We start from the raw sequence: 19,188 nt of genomic DNA, 5'->3' as shown, positions 1-19,188 counted from the left end.
CCCATTTCTCAGACAATTCCCATTTCCTTATCCTCACAGTGTCTTATCAGGTCCTCTTACACTGAGAATTTTTTTTTTTTTGCTGTTTTTTTAAATGCATTATCTCCCCCACCCACACATCCCCCATCCCAACCCCCTTGCAATACATACAATAAGAAATAAATACCCCCACCCCTCCCTCCATCCCCATACTCTTCCCTTTTAACTCACAATCACGAAAATCATTCTTTATAAAGGTTAGTCATGTAAATACTCTTCTTATTTCCAAGGAATATACACTCAGTAATGTTACTTCTCTTATTTCTCATTTCCCTTTTCTTTTCCGTCAGACACTATGTTCGCATTACACCATCAATACACACACACACTCACACACGCACACACACACAGCAGCATTCCAAACACAGCACTTGAGGGGGGTAGACAGCAGGGGCGTACACTAATAGTAGTAGTAGCAGTAATAATAGTCACATGTTCATAAACAGGTTTGAATCACACACAAACTGGAGTTCTTCTGCTTTTAAAAGCATCAACGGTTAAGTCACTGATCTCCTTTGTAAAGAAAAACAAATGTAGCAATAGCATGGGTAGAGTGGACAGGGATACACAGTATCGTATGGCTCCAATTAATACTAATAGAGTAACGGCAAAACATAATAATGTAAAATTCATCAGAACACTGTGAAAAACAATTGGGATGCCAATGCCAGCATGAACACCATGGCAATCAATCTCATTATGGTCTGTGTTTTACTAATTCTGTGAGTCACATTGATGGCACAGCCAGTGAACGATGCATCGGCATATTTAGACATACAGTGGTCATTAACACCAGTTCAGCTGCATGTATTATACACAGGAGTAGTCACATTGCATTTAATATGGCATTTATATACTGTACAGTACGGTGGCCACCAAAATTCAATATAATTCTTACAATATGTGTGATATACAGTACAAAACGATACGTGTTCTTCAGTTTATGCGTACATGTACGTGTAAATGTGAATATACAGGAGAATTATGCAATGTGTTGTTCTCGTAATATGTAGACGTAGACAGGAAAATGTTTTGTCTCATACTGTTCTGGTTGATATTGTTGACAGTCAGTCTTAGGTTTGCTCTCCTTGTGGATCCCTTCAAACAGCAGGGCCAAGTGAGACTGCTACCCAGGGACAGAGTCTCCATATCAGGCATGAAACCTCCACTCCTTGTTCTCTACAGGGTCTATATGATATTATTCAGAAATATTTAAAGTCACTTCCATTTGGCCGTGTCTTCTTCTTGAGGCCGCGCGGTGGCACTGATGTGTGAGGTCACCGGACGTGATGCCATGTCGTTGGGTTGGGCAAGGACCTGATATTCCCTTCAGCCCCAAAGAATAGTCACTGAGTCCTTTGTCTCAGTCACAACAAATGTAATATAGATGATAAGAAAGACAGAAAGAGAGAGAGAGACAGTGAGAGAGACAGAGAGAGAGAGAACAACAAAGAGAGAGAGAGCAAGCGAGAACAAATTCAGCGTCATAACTTAATATCAATAGCAAACAAGATGCAACAGGAGTGAGGACAAAGGACACGTGAAGAGAAAGAGAGAGACACCGAAAGTGGAGGAGTGAGAGAGAAAGGGCCAAAACTAAAAAAAAAGAAATAGTTAACTGAGAAAGTGTGGCTATCCTCCGGCTGGCAGTGCACTGGGGGACGGGGAGCAACCCGGGACAGATTGGGGAAGGGATGAGGGACTGTGGGGTTGAGTGGTTGTGCTTGTTATCAGTGAGTTTGGTCCAGAAAGGAAAACGGAGAGAAGTTTGGAGTGTGCTTGAACATCTACATGCAGGACTAAAACTGGGGTTGTGTACTTGAAGGACTGTCCCAAAATACAGGTTGTTGTTGTTGTTTTTTTTTTCATGCTCATTTTTAAATAGACATCTACTCGATTCCCACAACATATTGACCCTTATCCCAAGTGAAACCTAGGCCAGTGGAGTGTGCGTTTGGCCTCTGTGTCCACTTCTATCTTGCTTTTTGAGAAAAAGACTCCATCGTAGACGCTCTCCCACCATTCTGGATTCGCCCTTGAAGATTAGCTGATTGGTATGACTGCCTCCATCAAAACCAACCGACCAATGCCAGGGACCGAGGCATCTGCTGCCTCTCGCTGTCTGACCCGTCGGAGGAATCAAGGGCTCTGATTGGTCGGTGGCGATCACCTGATCCATGCACTGGAGACACTGGACACGGACATGATGCTGCAGCGTTTCTTCACCACCATGTTAATGTAGGCCCTCATGATCTTGGTGATCTCCCCCACCTGAAGAGAAAGAATGGATATTTTAGTGTGTGCATGTTTGTCTTTGCATATTTGTGTGCGTACGCAAGTTCCCAAATATGACTGTGAGCTCTTACCAACGGAGTCTCGAAGAACATCTCCCTCTCATCCACGATGATCTTGTAGGTGCAGGGCTGCGGAGCCCCGAAGAAGGTGATGTGTTCATACTGGAAGGTCTCCAGCGGCTTGGGCTCTCCTCGCTTGTACACAGACACATTGTCAGCACTCACTCCCAACCACAGATCGTGAGGGAAACCCCCCTCTTTACACTGCAGAGACGAGAGAGCAGGGGTTAACACATGGTTGTCAGGCATTTCCATGCTAAAAACAATGCTTTTAATGTTATTTGCTCAAATCACTGAAAACCATCTTCTCCTATTTTTATTTTCTTCTCACCTCCACGTCAAACAGAGTAGATCCGTATCCGGGCCACTCCTTGACGATGCTCATGTATTTGAGCATGGCCTGGTGCTGGGGCATGCCCTGCAGCCGGGTCCACTTCTCCAAAACACTGGTCCGCGTGGCAGAAGTCTCCTCCTTCACCCACATCTCCAGCATCTGCTCCTCCTCCACCTGGAACACACAAGTCAGTCAATCCATTAATCCTCTGTCAACCTATCAATCAATCAATGACTAAATCAATCAGCAATCCAGTCAGCAGGTAAATTAATCTGTCAGTCAGACTGTTAGACAGGCAGTTGACTGAGCTTGTGGTAATGAGACGAAATCTGTTTGCAAAGATCCAAAAATCACTGTTGCAAAGCAAGGCTCCAGTCAAATCAAACATGTCACATTGCTCCACCACATGGAGAAAATGAGCAACTACAGCTATATAAAGAAAAAGAAAAATTGGTTTCAAGTAGTGTACAGGCACTTGGCTGAAGGATTTGATTCTCTATTCACTGAATAAATAAACAGAGAAACTTGGTTTTATTCTACAATATAAATCGTCTTTTGATCCCCACCTTCTGTTTCTTCAGTGAACCAGTTTTGAAGCTTCTCCTCAGGGTGCCATCCAGGAAGCTCGGAGTCCTGCGTTTCTCTGACCCGGTCCCAATGCCCCCCACCCCTCCTACCGCCCCCTTCCCTTCTCCTGCTCCTCCACCTCCTCCCCCTGCTCCACCTGCCGATCCCGCGCCCTGCTTGGTGGAGTGGAGGATGCGATTGCGGAGACGCCCGATTGGATAAACATTTCCCAGGCTCCACCCGGCCCGGCCCGCCCCGTCACCGTGGAGATACTGAAGACGTAAAGCGGCCAGGTGCTGCAAAGTCTCCTCAGAGGCCGGGAAGTGGCCGCTTATGAGAGACTCATGGGCCTAAGAGAGAGAGAGAGAGAGAGAGAGAGAGAGAGAGAGAGAGAGAGAGAGAGAGAGCATGAGAGAGAGACAGGTTGTCTTTTCTAAAATTGGACTATTGTGCATAATGTGCAGTAAAGCTCACCTGCTCAAACATGAAAGCGAACTCCACTCCTTCTTTAGGCATGCTCTCTACATCCAGGAAGCAGTAGAGTTTGAAGTAGAGTCTCCACTCTCCTTCCTCCTCTTCTTCTTCGCTCCCTGCCAATCTGGGAAAAGGCACAGACTCAGGTTGAGTCCCCAGTCACAGAGAGATACCAAAACAGTCCCAACAAGAAATATCAAAACCAGCATTTCCCTCAGAATCATTTTTTGGCCAGTTGACAAAGCCTCTAAATCAGTATTTAGACCAACTGAAGTTCAAACTCTACCAAACCACTGAAACCAGTAGAAGTAAAGTTTGTGTTGGTGGGGTTCCAGCTCTTCTAGCCAAGCTGTCCTGCCCACCCAGGTTCATGCTAGAGCAAAACACTAGACTCTCAGATACCTCTCAAACTTGGCCAGGACATCGGCCACGATCACTCTGCTCTCCAAAGCTCGGTCTGTGAAGCTGTTGTGTTCAAACAGAGAGAACAGGTTCCTGCTCTCCTCCATGGCCAGACCTCGGATCAGCTTCTCCACCACCTGGAGACAAACAGAAACAATAAAACACTGAACAACTGAACACACACTCATCTCAGCTATTTAATCATTTAATTTTGTATTGAGCCTTAAAATTAGATTTTTCTTAAAACAAGTGGATAAAATCTGGGGTTTCAAGAATTTTCTCGACTCAAGTGAAGCAAGTCTTGAAACAAGTTAAACTGCAATGGAAACAAGTGAAATTATCTCACCCCATTGGCAAAATTTTTCACTTGTTGAAAAATAGAATTTCAGGACTCAATACCAGATCCTTCCTGGACATTTTTTGTAGTATATGCAAGGGTTGGGGTTAGAGTTACATGAACAAACACTGAAGAAAAAATAGAGACTCTATACTAACACAGCTCTGATATACTATTTTTTCAGGTTACTCCATGAAAACTTTCCCAGACTTTATATTTCCAAGATGAAGAGGATGATGTGTTAGTGTGTGTGTGTGTGTGTGTGTGTGTGTGTGTGTGTGTGTGTGTGTGCGTGTGTGTGTGTGTGTGTGTGTGTGTGTGTGTGTGTGTGTGCATGTGTGTTTTTATGTGCACCTCTCCAGCTGTGGTGTGTGAGTTGATGGAGATCTTGCAGGAGCCTCCTCCATGGCAGTAGACAGTGGTGCTCATCTCCTGCCTCACCAGCAGGGCGGCGATCTCCTCCTGAGAGGGAACAAACTCACGAGTCTTGGTCTTCTTCAGGGATTCCCCGATGAAACCGGCGTAGCGCTCGATCTCTGTGCCTGGGTAACGCTCACGCACCCTAAGTAATACCACACACACACACATTACACATTTATTACATATTTCATACAGAAGATACATCCTACAAACTGCAGACCACGCCCACCACACCCAACACACACACACACACACACACCTCTTAAGGTGGAAGCGCAGGTATCTGAGAATGGTTCGACTGGGCAGGAAGGTGCAGCTCATGCAGGTGAGCAGGTGCCAGTGCGCCCGATTGGCTGGGCTGTTAGGCTGAGGCACGTGATTGGTCTGCTTGATCACCTGACAGTACACCTGGAAAATAAAATATTAAAAAGGGGCGTTGAGTAATCTATGGCTTTTATCAACCAAGGAATCTCAGCACCTGGTGAAGTGATTGATATTGATCAACAAGTCTATCAAACCCCCGCAGACATATGGTCATTTTTAGCTATAGGACAGCAAAAATCATACATATAAACTTTTTATAAGGCTCACATTATATGGCATAGTGTTTTTTTTCTCTCTTTGATTTTAACCCTCTTGTAATACTGGACAGTAGACACCAAATCATAGTGGTAACTCGCTGTGTACTCTCCATTAAAAGTAATATAGTAGTTGTAGTATATTTTGTTTATTTTAGCGTTACATTCATGCTAGTTATACTAGTGTACAAATGTACATGTAGGCTATAATATTTTATTCTCTTTCATTGTTCAGGCCAACTTGTTTTCTCTGTGCATATGACAATAAAGAACTTGAACTTGAATTTAAAGTACCTCATCCCTGAGAGGCCGCAGGTCCTGGCAGGTCTGCAGGATGCCCTGTATGATGGGCACCGTGTCCGCCAGCGTCTCCATCTCCTGCAGGGAGTTGAACACTCGCACCGCCTCGTCCTGCAGACTGGCATAACCCTGCTGCCTTTGGACTGCACAAAGAAAGACATAAAGAAAGACAAAGAAAGACAGAGGTGTTAAGAGTAGTGCGGTTGATTGATTTAATTTATTCGCTAATCTTAAAAACAAGTACATGAGGAGGATTCAGCCAGAAAATATCTTCATGTACCCCTAACCCCAACTCAAGAGCCAACCTGGGTCTAAACGACATATACTCCATTCTCATAAATCATGACAATCATAAAATCCCAGAATGCATAATAAACATAATTTAGTGGAACCAGCCACAATGACACAAAACATCAAAAATATAGTTTACAAAGTCAAGACAAACATTGATAGGTCCCTACACCTGACGAGCCGTTGTTTTACTGAGGACTTGAACCTGCCTGTGACACTGATTTCCTTTAAGTTCATTAGAAAATGATCCCACAGGATGGCAGCAGAGTAGAGAAAGGTCTGCTTGCCCATACAAGACTTAAATCTGAAGGGAACAAGGTCTGTAGAGCTCCCTCTAGTGTCATAAACACGAGTATCTCTAACATATTTAACAAAGTTAGAAAGGTAACTGGTAATCTGGTTGACTCTTTCTTGTACTCTAAGCCACTTAACTTTAACGACATGTGAGGAGGCTAATCAATAATATTGAGGATGTATTGAGGATGTATAGTGGTAATAGTAACGTTTAACCAGATGGTCAGTGTGGAAGCCCTGAGACTGTTACATGTTATGTTACTTTGCAATACATATATATACAAATACATATACAAAGAAAAAGACACATTATTCAAAGAACTGTCAGACATAGGTATTTCTTCTTTTTCTTTTTAAACTGTTTTGCCACAGCATCAGTTAATTTTTAATTTTTACACTCAGCTGGCTTTTATCAGTGGATATAGGCTGCAGTTGAGTTGAACTTTTTGTTGCTGATCTGCAGAGGGCAGTCAAATGCCTGGAAGCATTTAAACAGCTGCAAATTGAAGAAGTACGAAAAGAAGACTACGGCAACAATGACTAACGTTTAGTGCGTGCCCTTAGGCTGCATGTAGGGCCTGGAGTGCGGGAGGTTTACTTACGGCTGGTGACCTCTCCGTACGGGAGCGGCAGCAGAGGGGAGTGTAGAGGATGCTGGGTGTATCTGAGGATGGGATTCCTCCGGTACATCTGCTCCACCACATCTGGGTTCACACTGTTCTCCTGAGAGCACACAGGCACAGAGAGGTCACATTCAACAGAGGAATGAGAATATATTGATGAATTTGAATATGTGTACTTACTGTGACTGTGTGTGTATGTCTGTGTGTGTGTGTGTGTGTGTGTGTGTGTGAGTGTGTTTTACCTTGATGTCTCTGATGAGCTGCAGAGTGGGGGTTTCTATGGGCGTCTTGCTGTCTATGACTCCCTGTATGGCGGCTGTCCACCTCATGGCCTCATTCAGCATCTTGGTGTAGAGGCGGTAGGAATGCTTCCTGCCGTGCACTATGATGTTCCAGTAGCCTACAAAAACAGGACACATGCATTATGCATTTAAATAATTAAAAAGCCTCACTTTTTAATTAAAGGAGGCAGAAAGGAAGCCTCTTCCTTTCAGCTGAGGAGATAAATTAAGTTTTATAAAAAGGGGATAGCAATTTTCTTTCAATTTAATTCAATTACTCACACTTTTCATGTCTGTAACAGTAAAATTAGAATCCTCTCTCGACATATACTCCCTATCCTCTTATGTCTAATCCCTGATTAAACCTACCCTCTCTATCTTTTCCCTCGCTTTCTCCTCTTTCTCACCTGTCTCTCTGTGCACCCGTTCATCCGGCTGAATGACGGAGCAGAGGGAGTTGAGGACCAGGGTTCCCATCTTGGAGGAGTTGCGCTCTGAGCTCTTGTAGTAATCCAGGGAGTTGTGGGTCAGAACAAACCAGCGCTTCTTCAGCTTTAGAGAGGTGCTCTTGGCGTTCGTCTTCATCTCCTTCTGGAGCCAGCCTGAGGAAGAACGAGAGAGAAAGAGAGAAGGGAGAGAAAGAGGAGGAGCGAGGAGGAAGAATGTATTTTTTTTTCTTTTTACAGACCAGGAAATGGACTAAAAAATTGTTTTGAAAATTCTTATATAAACATGCACATTTCTACACACATTTAACCCTAAATTGTCCACTTTTTTGTTGATATTGTAAATGCCATGTATGCCATATATGCTGTAAACCTTAGACTGTCAATGTCTTTTACGCTCCCAACTTTATTTGAGATGTTATACCAGAATTCATCATCTATATACCTGAGACTATGTTGCCTAATTTACATATAATCCCTATAAATTCACAGAAGTGCATGTGCAGGCTTATCAACATCCCAGAAACCCGGTTCTCACCCCTGACCAGGAACTCCTGCCCGTCTATCTTGGCGTCTCCTTTGGGTTTCTGCAGCAGACTGATCCAGTGATGCATCTCCTCTGGCGTGTCGGTGTTGCAGTGGATCACACGGTTGGCCGTAATGATCACAAAAGAGTTGGGCCTACAGAGGGAAAGTGACAGGCATTTAAAGGTAAAATCCACCCTTGGATACTCCCACACTGTTAGATATCATCAATTTGTGATGCATTCTGGTCTAGTGCGGTCGGTGGATAAATTAGTATCTCTGCCTCTTCTAAGATGTATGATTGTTGAACATCGGTTCAGCATGGTGAGTCTAGAAAGAAGCCTTTGCTCTTTGATTCTGACGGACTGACAGCAAAACCTGACATTTACCATTGATGTTGTTGAAAAAGTTTCTGATATCATATTCCGTGATATCATATTTTTTTATCATATTTTCTGCTATCATTTTCTGTGATATATTTTTTATCATATTTTCTGCTATCATATTCTGTGATATCATATTTTTTATCAGAATTTCTGCTATCATATTGTGTAATAAAATACACCACCAAACACTAAAATGGACCCAGAAATACAAGGTACATCACCAATAGCTGTTTTTAGCAGTGTTACTTTTCCTTTTGTGATTGCTAGATATTGCAGATCGTCCTCTAGCCCTCTTTTTGATGAGTGATCAAACTTACCGATCAGGGTTGTCTGATGCACATACAGAGTCAATCAGGCCCACATCAAGAGTACCCTAAAGGAGGAGGGGAGGAGAAAAAAAACAATCAAACATATGCACTATATAGTAAGTTAATATAGTAAGTTAATAAATAAATACGTCTTCTTACTATGCCATGCAGCAGCTAGAGGACAGGACATTTCTACATGCATACTGTGTGTGATCTAGAAATGTAATTACTGTATAATAACAGAGAAATAACTATAACTCATAAGTTATTTGTGGCATGTGTTGAGAGACTGACCACAGCGTTCTTTGGGTTGGCCTGTTCATGGGACATCTCCAGCAGCTGCTCAGGAGTACACACACGCACCTTACTGAGCACATTGAACCAGCCACTAGACAGAGAGAGAGAGAGAGAGGTGTGGAATAAGAACAGCACAAGTTTGAATATATGATTCTACTCAGGTTCAAATAGAAAATAGTTTTTATTCTCTGTTTCCTCCACACCTTGCATCCTCTGGCGACTCGGCAAACACCTGATAGGTCCTCTCGTCTGTCACAATGTTCAGAGCGTTCTCCTTTTCGTGATTATCCACTATCTCTCTGTAAATACACAAACAGTGTATATGTCTGAGAAATGCAGCTACTGACTAGAAAGCAGAGACACAGTGACTAAGGGATTGTGTGTGTGTGTGTGTGTGTGTGTGTGTGTGTGTGTGTTCTGGGCCTGGAGCGGTGAATCTTACTTGGCGGCCCGGATGTCAATGGTTCCTTTCAGCTTCTCCTCGCTGTCGTTCTCAAAGTACATCAGCTTGCTGTCCCTCAGTACGAACCAGCGCATCTTCCAGTTTCTGGGGCGTGGGGGATGAGACATTATGAAAACAAAGGTCAAGATAATCCAATGTAGCATTATAAAGGGTTTTTTGGACTCTATAAACACATTCACACATTGATTTTAGGAATTTAGACCGCTCTATTCCCGCATTACAAACTGTATTAAGGAATTACCTTCTTTATATAGGCCTACCTCTGAGATACACATGTATGTATTTTACCAGAGGTTTCAAAGCGCAGTATCATCCAAAAGCAGCATACAGGGGCTCATGTCTTGCTCACGAATATTTCAAGAGGGATGAAGACATTGGCTGTTCCGGGGATCGAACCTGCGCCCTTCCAGCTATAGGAAGGGCTTCTTTACAACCAAACCACCATGTATCCACCATTTCAACTGGTAATTACAGGCATCCCAGTAAACAGTCACTATTCCATATCATCAGATGAAAACCTCCAAAATGTAAACTTTTGTTTGTCTGGTTTTTAGCTTGATGGCCAAGCATTTTTGAGTTTATTCAATGAGTTTTGAAAGGATTTAAAAGCCCAATGTGTGTAGGATTTTCTCAACCCTCCTTTAATCTTTCAGTTGAAATCACCTAAATTGGAATTGCGAGGTTTTCACATGACAGCCATATGGAACAGCATTTCCAACAGAGTTATGGAACAGCATTTCATAATTATTATTCATTATCAATTAGCATGCAGGTTACGCTCAGTAACAACAACAACAACCTGCGTGAGAGAGTGGAAAGGCCTCCTCCTTTCTTATAGAGCCAGCCAGACTTGAGAGACTCCTGTTTGGACCTGAACCACATGAAGGTCTCGTCCTTCAACACACACCAGCGCCTCCTCCATGGGATCATCAGACCAGCTGGAGGAGAGGAGGAGCAAAATTAAAATGATAAAAATGCATTACAAGTAAGCCCTATTGGCAAAATTTAACAGGTAGATTTGTTTTTACTTCAAAATGAGATAGTTGTATTTTGAAAAAAGTGAAATGACAGCTACTGATAAATGATAAACTTCAGGTAGGGATTTTTTCTTCATATAGACAACAACTAAAAAGTGTTGATGATGTATAAACTCACCCTTCATGTAGAGGTAGCTGTGGAAGTATGGCGGTCCGTTTCCATTGAGTATGCTCACTCTGCCGTTAGTCACCTCTTCATCAGTGTCCACCAAGCCGTCATGCTCGTCATCACTGTCTGCATACTGGAACATCACACACAGTAAAAGACATTTTATTATTATTTAATTACACTATCATGCAATAAAATAGTTAGAGAGATATTGTCATCAGCATTTCAGACCATCAATACCTTGCCATAACAGAACTAAAACAAAGGAAACTATAATCATTTTATTACATCATCAGGTCATAAAATACCATGAATTTTCATAGAGAATGACAGTAATTATATGACTGTCTATGTGCATACATATCTGCGTGAACGCGTGTGAGGATGCGTGTGAGTGTGTGTCCTCACAGAGTCAGAGCTGCCTCTGTAGGACTCTACAGAGGCGTTGGTGCAGGTCGACTTCCTCGGGTGCTCCTCGTCCGCCACGGCAGCGCTCCCGCGGTTGCTCCCGGATACGGAGCTGTCGTCTCCGGCGGTGACAGACCCCTCCTCCTCCTCCTGGTCGTAGTCCGATTCGGTGTCGGCCGGCATGCTGTAGATAGGCTCCTCCCCGTCTCCCAGGCTCTCCGCCATGCTCACCTTCCTGCCTGTCTCCGCCTTCGCTCCCTCTTTCTTCTCCGCCTCCGTCCCATCTCCCGGGGGATGGGGAGGTGGAGGTGGAGGTGGAGGAGGTGGGGGAGGGACAGCGGAGCCGTCTCCAGGCGGAGGGAGAGAAGGAGGGGGAGGAAGGCCGGGAGCAGCGGCGCCATCGGTGAGCAGGGGAGGCGGAAGAGGAGGTCCGGAAGGCACCGTTCCCTCTGCAAAGGCAGGCGGGGGAGGGGGGAGGTGAACGAAGATGTCCTGGTCCAGAGGAGCGTCCGTCTCGGCGGGAGGGGGGAAGTCCGGGAGAGGGATGCACTCCTCCTCAGCGTGGAAGCCCTCGTCCACCTCCTCTTCTTTGGGTACGGCTGTGGCAGCGGCTGCCCCATCCTGAGGTTTCACCTAGAATGGATGAAATGGGTTAGTCAGGGAAGTTTTGCCCAAGTATGACCTGGAATTTTATGCAAAAGAATGGGTTGCCTATGTTTTACTTTTGATTTAAGGTAGTATTGCATGCCTATTTCTTCATATTTTGCAAAGGCTATGACTTGAATCACCTCTGCAGCGGGCTTAGCCTCCATTGCTCCCAGTGCAGGATCCAGGCCTCCGAAGTTCAGCAGGTCGATGAGTTCTGTGGCCTTGCGGGACGCCTCCTTCTTCATCCGTTTGATCTCGGCGTCCCGGCGCAGCTGGAGCTCCTGTTTGGAAGACTCGCACAGCTGGGAGACCCCGTCCTCTCTCTTCTTCTGCAGGCGCTCAATCTCTCTCTCCAACTGCAGGATCTCCTCCATCTGACGGGTCTCCTGGAAAGGCAGAGAGGGAAAAAGGGACGTATTGAGCATCAAATATTATCGAAAATAGTAGCACTGCTTTCATTTTACATATATTTGCTTTATTCTGTAAATCAGAGAGAGCAGAATGAGCTGCACTGTCACTTGTGAGACAAAAAAAACTGGGTGTATAGGTGGATAATGGCAAAAGCAAAGGAAAAAAAATCTCATCACTTGCAAAAAAGATCAAAAAAGGCATCAATTTTAATTTCGTATTGATTCCTTTTTGGTCTTCACACAGTGTTTTTTTGTTCTTTGTATAACTTTTATTTTATGAAACCACACTGAAGATGCAGCACTTGCCTCTGTGGATTTGTCTGCCTCTGCTCCTCCTTCTTCTTTCGCTCCCTCCTGCTCCCCTTCGCCCTGCTTTTTCTTCTCTTCCTCCTCTTTCTTCTTCTTCTCGTCTTCCTCCCTCTTCTTCTTCTCGTCTCTGAGTTTTCGAACACGGGTGCGCGCCACCTGACCTCGTCTGTGTTTCTGCAGCACCAGCGCTGCCTTGCGCTGCTTTACGAACCGTCTGCGCTGGATGTGTTTGCGGAAATGCTTCTGGAGGGTGACGACGCTCGTACGTACGCGCTTGAAGTGCTTCCTGTGGACAGAATAGGTGAAATAAAGACAGAAATTAAGAAACGTCAAAAGCATACAGACACTTGACCTCACTGAGAATCCCGTTTCTGAAAGGCTCTTACTTGGCAGAAAAAGTGAGTAGGTGGGCTCTGATTATCATGGCCGCTTGCCGACGGACTTCATCTCTTTCTTTCTCTAAACGATGCTCCAGAGACTCCTTCATAAACACCTACAGGGGAAAGGTCAGAGGTCAAGAGCGAATGTTGTCCATCATATGAATCTCTCCTGGCATGTACAGGTGGTGTACAAAATTGCTGTTCTGTTCACAAAGGCGATTCATAAAAGTATTCTACAAATCGAAAAGGTGCAGAAGAGTCACATGGACTTGAAAAGCTGCTACAGTCTTACCTTGGTCTTTCCTAACTGCCAGTCTTTCTTGGTCTTGTCATATTTGGTCAGAAGGTCTGTACTCCTCTTCTTATCATCGGCTGCTGCAGCCACTTTTTCCTTCTGAATGATCTTATACCTGGAAGGGAGAGAAGAAGTGGGACAGAGTGCAAGAGAAAAAAGAGAGAGGTCTTGGGTAAAATGTAATAATAACAAAAGAAAAACAAAATACAATATCTCAAAAAAGAAATACACAAAGACACAAATGCACACAAAAACACATACACATAACAAAAAAGACAGAGAAAGATGGAGAGTTAGAGATGCTTACCGAGAGAAGAAGTCTTTGAAAGTCCTGCGGACAGGAAACCCAGCCCGGCGGATCTTGACCGTCTCCAACATCCCAGAGTACCTCAGCTGGTTCAGAACCACGTCCGGGTCAAACACATTTGGATTCTACAGGCAAGAAAAGAAGGATTGTTGTTACAATAAACCAGTACTTTATGAGAAGATACGCAATCATGTTTTAAGACAGTTATTAATGTGAATTTCAATCAGACCAACCTTCTGCATGTTGGGCTTAATGCAGCGAATGAAGAAAGGGTTTGATACACTCAGAGTCGCCATGAGAGCGTGGAGAGAGTCCTGAGGAGAAAGAGGAAGAAAGAAGAGGAATTGTTAACCCTTTTCGTCTCTATGATATTGAACTAAATTATCACAGTAACTCCTTTGAATGCTGCTTGTATTGGTGCATAGACCAAAGGTAAATCTCTGGGAAAATAGTTAAATTAAAAACCTTTATCCCTTTCTCCTCAGCTCTTACATCTAACCAAGCACTTTCGATCATATATGATCATTGAAGGGAAACAGCAATATTTGTTACATCTGTTGTCATCGCCCCGTGGCTCTGACCTTTGAACTCTTTTTTATCAGTTGCTTGTAATATTGGTCATCTAGGAATTAAAGCTTCTGTTGTACTCTTTGCAATTCACTCTGCATAAGAGTGTCAGCCAAATGCCTAAAATGGAAATGTAAATGTAAAAAACCTTAATGTATGTACAGTGTGTGTGTCTCTTACCCTGAACTGGGAGCTGACAGTCGGTTTGCGTCTGGCTGTTCCCATCTTCAGAGTCTCCTCGTTATTCCTGCTGCCCACTTTCTCAAACAAGTCATAGATGAAGTCCAGTCTGGAAGGCAACAGAAACATGATGGATTATACATATGATGAGTGATGTAGTGGTAAAAAAAAAAAAAAAAGTAAACCTGCAGTTGGTGATTAACATAAGGCAAAAAGCTGCCAAAATGAACAAAAATCAAGTATGTTTTCAGAAAAGCACTGATTTATGTTTTTTCCTTAAAAGATCCTATTCACACATAACTATGATGTGTACTATGAGTTTACATCATAAAGATTTACCTACTCCAAAAAACTGCAAATAGAAATGTGGGTAATGTGGGTAAAAAGTTTAAGCTCCACTGTATCTCTTCATATGACTGAATTTAGCACATTAATATTGAATATACACTGTAAATGAACACAATATTGAATAGCTGAAACCCCAATTAATTATTCATTCAACCAATCTATCAATTATTGAGTGTGAGAGACTGTGTCCGACCTGCTGTCCTTGAGCATGTTTAGGATGTCGTCTCTGAAGGTGTCTCTGTTCTTCTCCAGGATCCCTCTAACATCATACAGGACCTGACAGACAGAGACAGGCTCATCATGAATTCCCCAGGCTTCACAAAATAAACCTGCTTTCTCTGCAGCTTAATAGATATGCTGATATGAAGAAAACAAATATGCAGAACTCACCTCCCCGGCATAGTGTTTGATACCAAACTGATGGTCAGCAAGCCTGGGCTTTACATAGTAAGGGTTTGTCTGCAGCAAAGGGGAAACAGCACACACAATACATTTAATAGCAGCACAGCAGCTCCACATAGTGTGAACAATGCATGCAATGTCTTCTGCATGTGTGTGTAAATGTGTAAATAAACTCACCGAGTGTCTGCTGTGCAGCTTCTCCAGCAGAGTAAAGTCTGTTCCTTTGGGGAAACGGCTTTCCTCGTTGACTAGCGCCAACATGCCCAGTTTCTAACAGAGGAGACAATCATCACATTACAGCATCAGCTAAATCAAATCAATGTAATTGATTATAATATAAACAACCCCCAGTCAAATTTATTAATTCCCAGGAAGCTTCTAAGACAGGCAACCAAGCCAACTCATAGCTGGCCAGGAATAAGCCTTCAATTTAAACCAAGTTGAAACTGTTACTTAGAAAAGATTTACTCTGAAACAGTTAAGCTTGGTGCTGCAGTTAAATCAAACGTGCTAAACTGAATATATCTGTTTTTGCCATGAGCAAATCCTGGGCCAACATTTCAAAATCCCTTCCAGACTTCCAGACAATAGACTTGGAAACATTTGCTGAGTTACCTCTCTTCATTATAACACTAACCGCTATTTATGTTATGATATTGGAATTTCTTACCTTCTCTATAAGATCAAGACACTCTGCATTGTCCATCCAGTCTATGGCATCCCACTGGACACCTTCCCTGTGGAGCGTAAACACAAAACATTACACATGGAAAATAAGTGTGTTTCTCTATCTTTATTTCACTGCAGCATCTGTGCACTCCCAACCAAACTTTGGTAAAAAAAAGGATCCTCTGACACCGATGCAAACATACAGCCTGTATATCTCTGGCCTTTGTTTACATGTGTTGTAGGAGTGTACCTGTTGTACTCTAGCTGCTCCAGGGAGAAGATGTGCTTGTTGAAGTACTCCTGGAGTTTCTCGTTGGCGTAGTTGATGTTAAATTGCTCGAACCGATTCACCTGCAGGGGGGAGACACACATATGGTATGAGAGAGAGCTGATGTACAGGTCTGTATCTGGCGTGTGTGTGTGTGTGTGTGTGTGTGTGTGTGTGTGTGTGTGTGTGCGCGCATGGGGGTTGGTAGGTTGGGTGGCTGAGGGGCAAATTCACCAGTTAATTATGAAAAAGCAATTAAGCAAATAACAGCCCAGAGCTCTGACCTCAAAGTTCTCAAAGCCGAAGATGTCAAGGATGCCGATGGATTTGAAGTTTTCCTTCCCTTTGATCTTCTGATTGATCTTGAGGATGATCCAGGAGAAACACTGGGAATACAACGCCATGGCAACAGAATCCCGGGAATCCACGGCCTGTGACAACGAGAAGGAAACCCAAGGAACGGTTATGATGGATGTTTGTGTGTGGGGAAGAGATAGAGATCGATCCAGAGAGGGAAATAAGAGAGAGAGAAAGGGAGAAAGAGCATGTGCATGTGTATAAATGTGTACATGAGTATTTGCCTCAGTGTGTGTGTGTGTGTGTGTCTTGCTTACCTGCTCTATGGAGAGTGGGGAACAGATCTCCTCTCCTCTGAGGATTATGGAGCGCTGAGTCAGGACTTCAGACAGCTGGAAGGAGTCCAGGCCCAACAGCTCACTGGCATTAGTGACCACTGGAAAGAGAGAGAGTTAGACTAGTAGAGAAGTTACACACATCTATCTATCTATCTATCTATCTACACACTGACCTTGCTTGGTGGTGATCTGTGCCCCTCCTGCGGTCATGAACTCGACGTTGCCCAGCTGTAGGACTCCTGACAGCAGCTTAAACATGTCTCTGATCTCCTCCTCTGTAAACTCTAACACCTTCAGTGCCTCCTGCACAGAGAAAGGCACAGTGGAAAGAGATTAGGCGATACCAACAGCACTCCACATTTCCCCAAATGAAACGCTCATATTACCAACGCGCCGAAATTTTCTGCCGACTAAGATTCAGTTTTAACCTTGATATTTCAATGACGAGGATGGTAATATAGGGAATATGGTCACTGATCCTATATCAGCACTCCAACTCAAAGAGGTTTGATGAATGCTGATTAGAGTTTTAGTTAACAAACATTTCTCAGAGGTGGAGCTGCTTTGGAGGCAGAAATGATCTTATTGGTTGAGTTAAACCTCAAGGTGCAGAGCCAAAGAACCACATCTTTTCAGAGCACAAGTTAGCTAACTTATCACTTAAATTTTAAGTTGAATTGATTTCTTGACTCTGCAAATGTGCCTTTAGGATTTGGAATCAAGTCTGTCTCTGTTAGTTTCATAGTTATGGCTTAAAAACAATAATCGTCTAATGACAGAAATCCCAGATCCTGATCACCACTAAAATCGAATCAATTGTTCGTTGGCCCAAGGTCTATCTGTCCACCAAATACCATGGAAATCCATTCATACGTTTCTGAGATAGCCTACTGCCTGACAGACAGACAAACTAACTAACAAGGGAGAAAACAACCTCCTTGGTGGAGTTAATTGAGGTTTAGATTAACCAATGAGATTTCTTTTTCCACAAACTTCAATCTGATGAATACTGGACATGGTCAGTTATAAAAATACAGCCAACCGAGGAAATGCAATGACACTGACCATGACACTGTTGAAGAGTTCTTTGTCATTCAGGCTCTTGTCCTTCAGACATCCTGATTGGCTGAGGTAGTGGAAGGATTCAGGAGGGTCGTCCAGGTAGTACAGCTCTGATCGAGGAAACACATAATGTCAGTGTGATGGGGAGATAAACCTCGAGCTACCACCCTTTCCACTTGGAGATGGTCTGGCAAATTTGTGACTGGAAAAACATTAGGGTGACATTCTTGTTAGATTAGAATATTATCTGTGTAGATTAGAGTTATCATCTATTTGCTGCAGATTATTTATATCTCCAATTTTGCCTTTTTTGCTGTGACTTACATTGTGCGTAGTGTTTCATATTTCATGACTTTGTATCCACATTAAAACATTGTAAATGGATCGTATAACACCAAAAAATTCATAGGCATCAGTGAGAAAATCAAGCAGTTTTTCTCAATTTCTGAAATGTTGACTGTGGCAAAACTGGTGTTGGGAGTTTTTCTGCTGTCTGCAATGTATAGAAAATATAATATAGGGTTTCTAGATGATTCTGGTGTTACTGGACAAATGACAATCATTACCAAAATATTAGGAAGATGTTCACAGAGCTTTCCGTACCTTTATGCTCCTTTGTTGCTCCCGCCAGCAGAGCGTAGAAGATGTGATAGTTCCGCTCTCCAGGGTTTTGTCGCACGACGCGGTTCTACAGCAAAATCGATGCAGCAAAATCACAATTAACATATCAATGTGCTTCACAATACAGAACAGAAAAAAATCACTCTTAATAAATTTTAATTTGACGTGAGCAGGCAGTGCAGCCCCAGACATGATTACCTTTTCCAGTAAATCTGAAAGAGACAGAGTCAAGGAAATAATCCAATCTCTGCGTTCCACTGTTATTGATCTTCACATTCATACAAATCAAGCCGGAGTCAAATAGTCATAAACAATCCTCAGCGTGCTATCATGGCATTTCAGACTGTGTAAGGTAAGTTGCCACATAATAGTAGAGTAATTTGACTTTCAAATACTTTCCGGTGATTGTTTAAACTTTGTATTGTCTGTTTTGGCACATTCCTGATACAAATACATCTATTTTCTGTATAAAGAACAAGGATACAGTCAATGACGCAGCCTCCCTGGATGTTGCCGCTCTCCGAGAAGTGAAGCTGGATGAACTTCCCGAAGCGACTGGAGTTGTTGTTGTAAACAGTCTTAGCATTACCAAATGCCTCCATGATCGGGCTGCAAAGAATGAGTGAGTGAAGTGAAGTGAGTTTGTGAATTCCTGTTTGTGTGTGTTGATGTGTGTACATGCAGTGCAGAATGGTGCATAGAGATCACATTGTGCTGCAGGGGCCATTCACTCCATACATGTGCCTTATCCTCATATAGCCACATTGTGTATTGACCTTTATTTATCTAGGGGAAGTTGGCAGAGGAAGCATGC

General features: G+C 43.3%; 1 protein-coding gene across 1 annotated transcript in view; it reads right to left on the bottom strand.

Annotated features, from left to right (window-relative positions):
• Positions 1-2,155: 2,155 nt before the first annotated feature.
• Positions 2,156-19,188, bottom strand: part of myo10l1 (myosin X, like 1) — a 43,562-nt gene continuing 26,529 nt past the window's right edge. The window contains exons 7-45 of the mRNA XM_071921078.2: positions 18,859-18,983; positions 18,573-18,586; positions 18,357-18,441; positions 17,757-17,863; positions 16,865-16,994; positions 16,671-16,789; positions 16,341-16,487; positions 16,039-16,139; positions 15,790-15,856; positions 15,297-15,389; positions 15,108-15,176; positions 14,911-14,993; positions 14,370-14,478; positions 13,856-13,936; positions 13,623-13,747; positions 13,313-13,430; positions 13,027-13,133; positions 12,656-12,926; positions 12,062-12,307; positions 11,274-11,906; positions 10,875-10,998; positions 10,516-10,657; positions 9,699-9,803; positions 9,460-9,555; positions 9,254-9,347; positions 8,969-9,024; positions 8,279-8,421; positions 7,702-7,896; positions 7,256-7,413; positions 6,993-7,113; positions 5,800-5,948; positions 5,187-5,335; positions 4,862-5,069; positions 4,171-4,307; positions 3,769-3,892; positions 3,294-3,644; positions 2,725-2,901; positions 2,406-2,597; positions 2,156-2,310 (exon numbers count right to left, since the gene is read on the bottom strand). Coding sequence (XP_071777179.1) covers positions 2,206-2,310; positions 2,406-2,597; positions 2,725-2,901; positions 3,294-3,644; positions 3,769-3,892; positions 4,171-4,307; positions 4,862-5,069; positions 5,187-5,335; positions 5,800-5,948; positions 6,993-7,113; positions 7,256-7,413; positions 7,702-7,896; positions 8,279-8,421; positions 8,969-9,024; positions 9,254-9,347; positions 9,460-9,555; positions 9,699-9,803; positions 10,516-10,657; positions 10,875-10,998; positions 11,274-11,906; positions 12,062-12,307; positions 12,656-12,926; positions 13,027-13,133; positions 13,313-13,430; positions 13,623-13,747; positions 13,856-13,936; positions 14,370-14,478; positions 14,911-14,993; positions 15,108-15,176; positions 15,297-15,389; positions 15,790-15,856; positions 16,039-16,139; positions 16,341-16,487; positions 16,671-16,789; positions 16,865-16,994; positions 17,757-17,863; positions 18,357-18,441; positions 18,573-18,586; positions 18,859-18,983 — 5,656 coding nt within the window. The 3' untranslated portion in view covers positions 2,156-2,205. The remainder of the gene's footprint in view (positions 2,311-2,405; positions 2,598-2,724; positions 2,902-3,293; positions 3,645-3,768; positions 3,893-4,170; positions 4,308-4,861; positions 5,070-5,186; positions 5,336-5,799; positions 5,949-6,992; positions 7,114-7,255; positions 7,414-7,701; positions 7,897-8,278; positions 8,422-8,968; positions 9,025-9,253; positions 9,348-9,459; positions 9,556-9,698; positions 9,804-10,515; positions 10,658-10,874; positions 10,999-11,273; positions 11,907-12,061; positions 12,308-12,655; positions 12,927-13,026; positions 13,134-13,312; positions 13,431-13,622; positions 13,748-13,855; positions 13,937-14,369; positions 14,479-14,910; positions 14,994-15,107; positions 15,177-15,296; positions 15,390-15,789; positions 15,857-16,038; positions 16,140-16,340; positions 16,488-16,670; positions 16,790-16,864; positions 16,995-17,756; positions 17,864-18,356; positions 18,442-18,572; positions 18,587-18,858; positions 18,984-19,188) is intronic.

The sequence above is a fragment of the Centroberyx gerrardi genome, chromosome 17 (genome assembly GCF_048128805.1).
Source record: "Centroberyx gerrardi isolate f3 chromosome 17, fCenGer3.hap1.cur.20231027, whole genome shotgun sequence".
NCBI lineage: Eukaryota > Metazoa > Chordata > Actinopteri > Beryciformes > Berycidae > Centroberyx > Centroberyx gerrardi.
The sequence above is the reverse complement of the archived record's forward strand: the minus strand, read 5'-3'. Positions and strand labels throughout refer to the sequence as shown.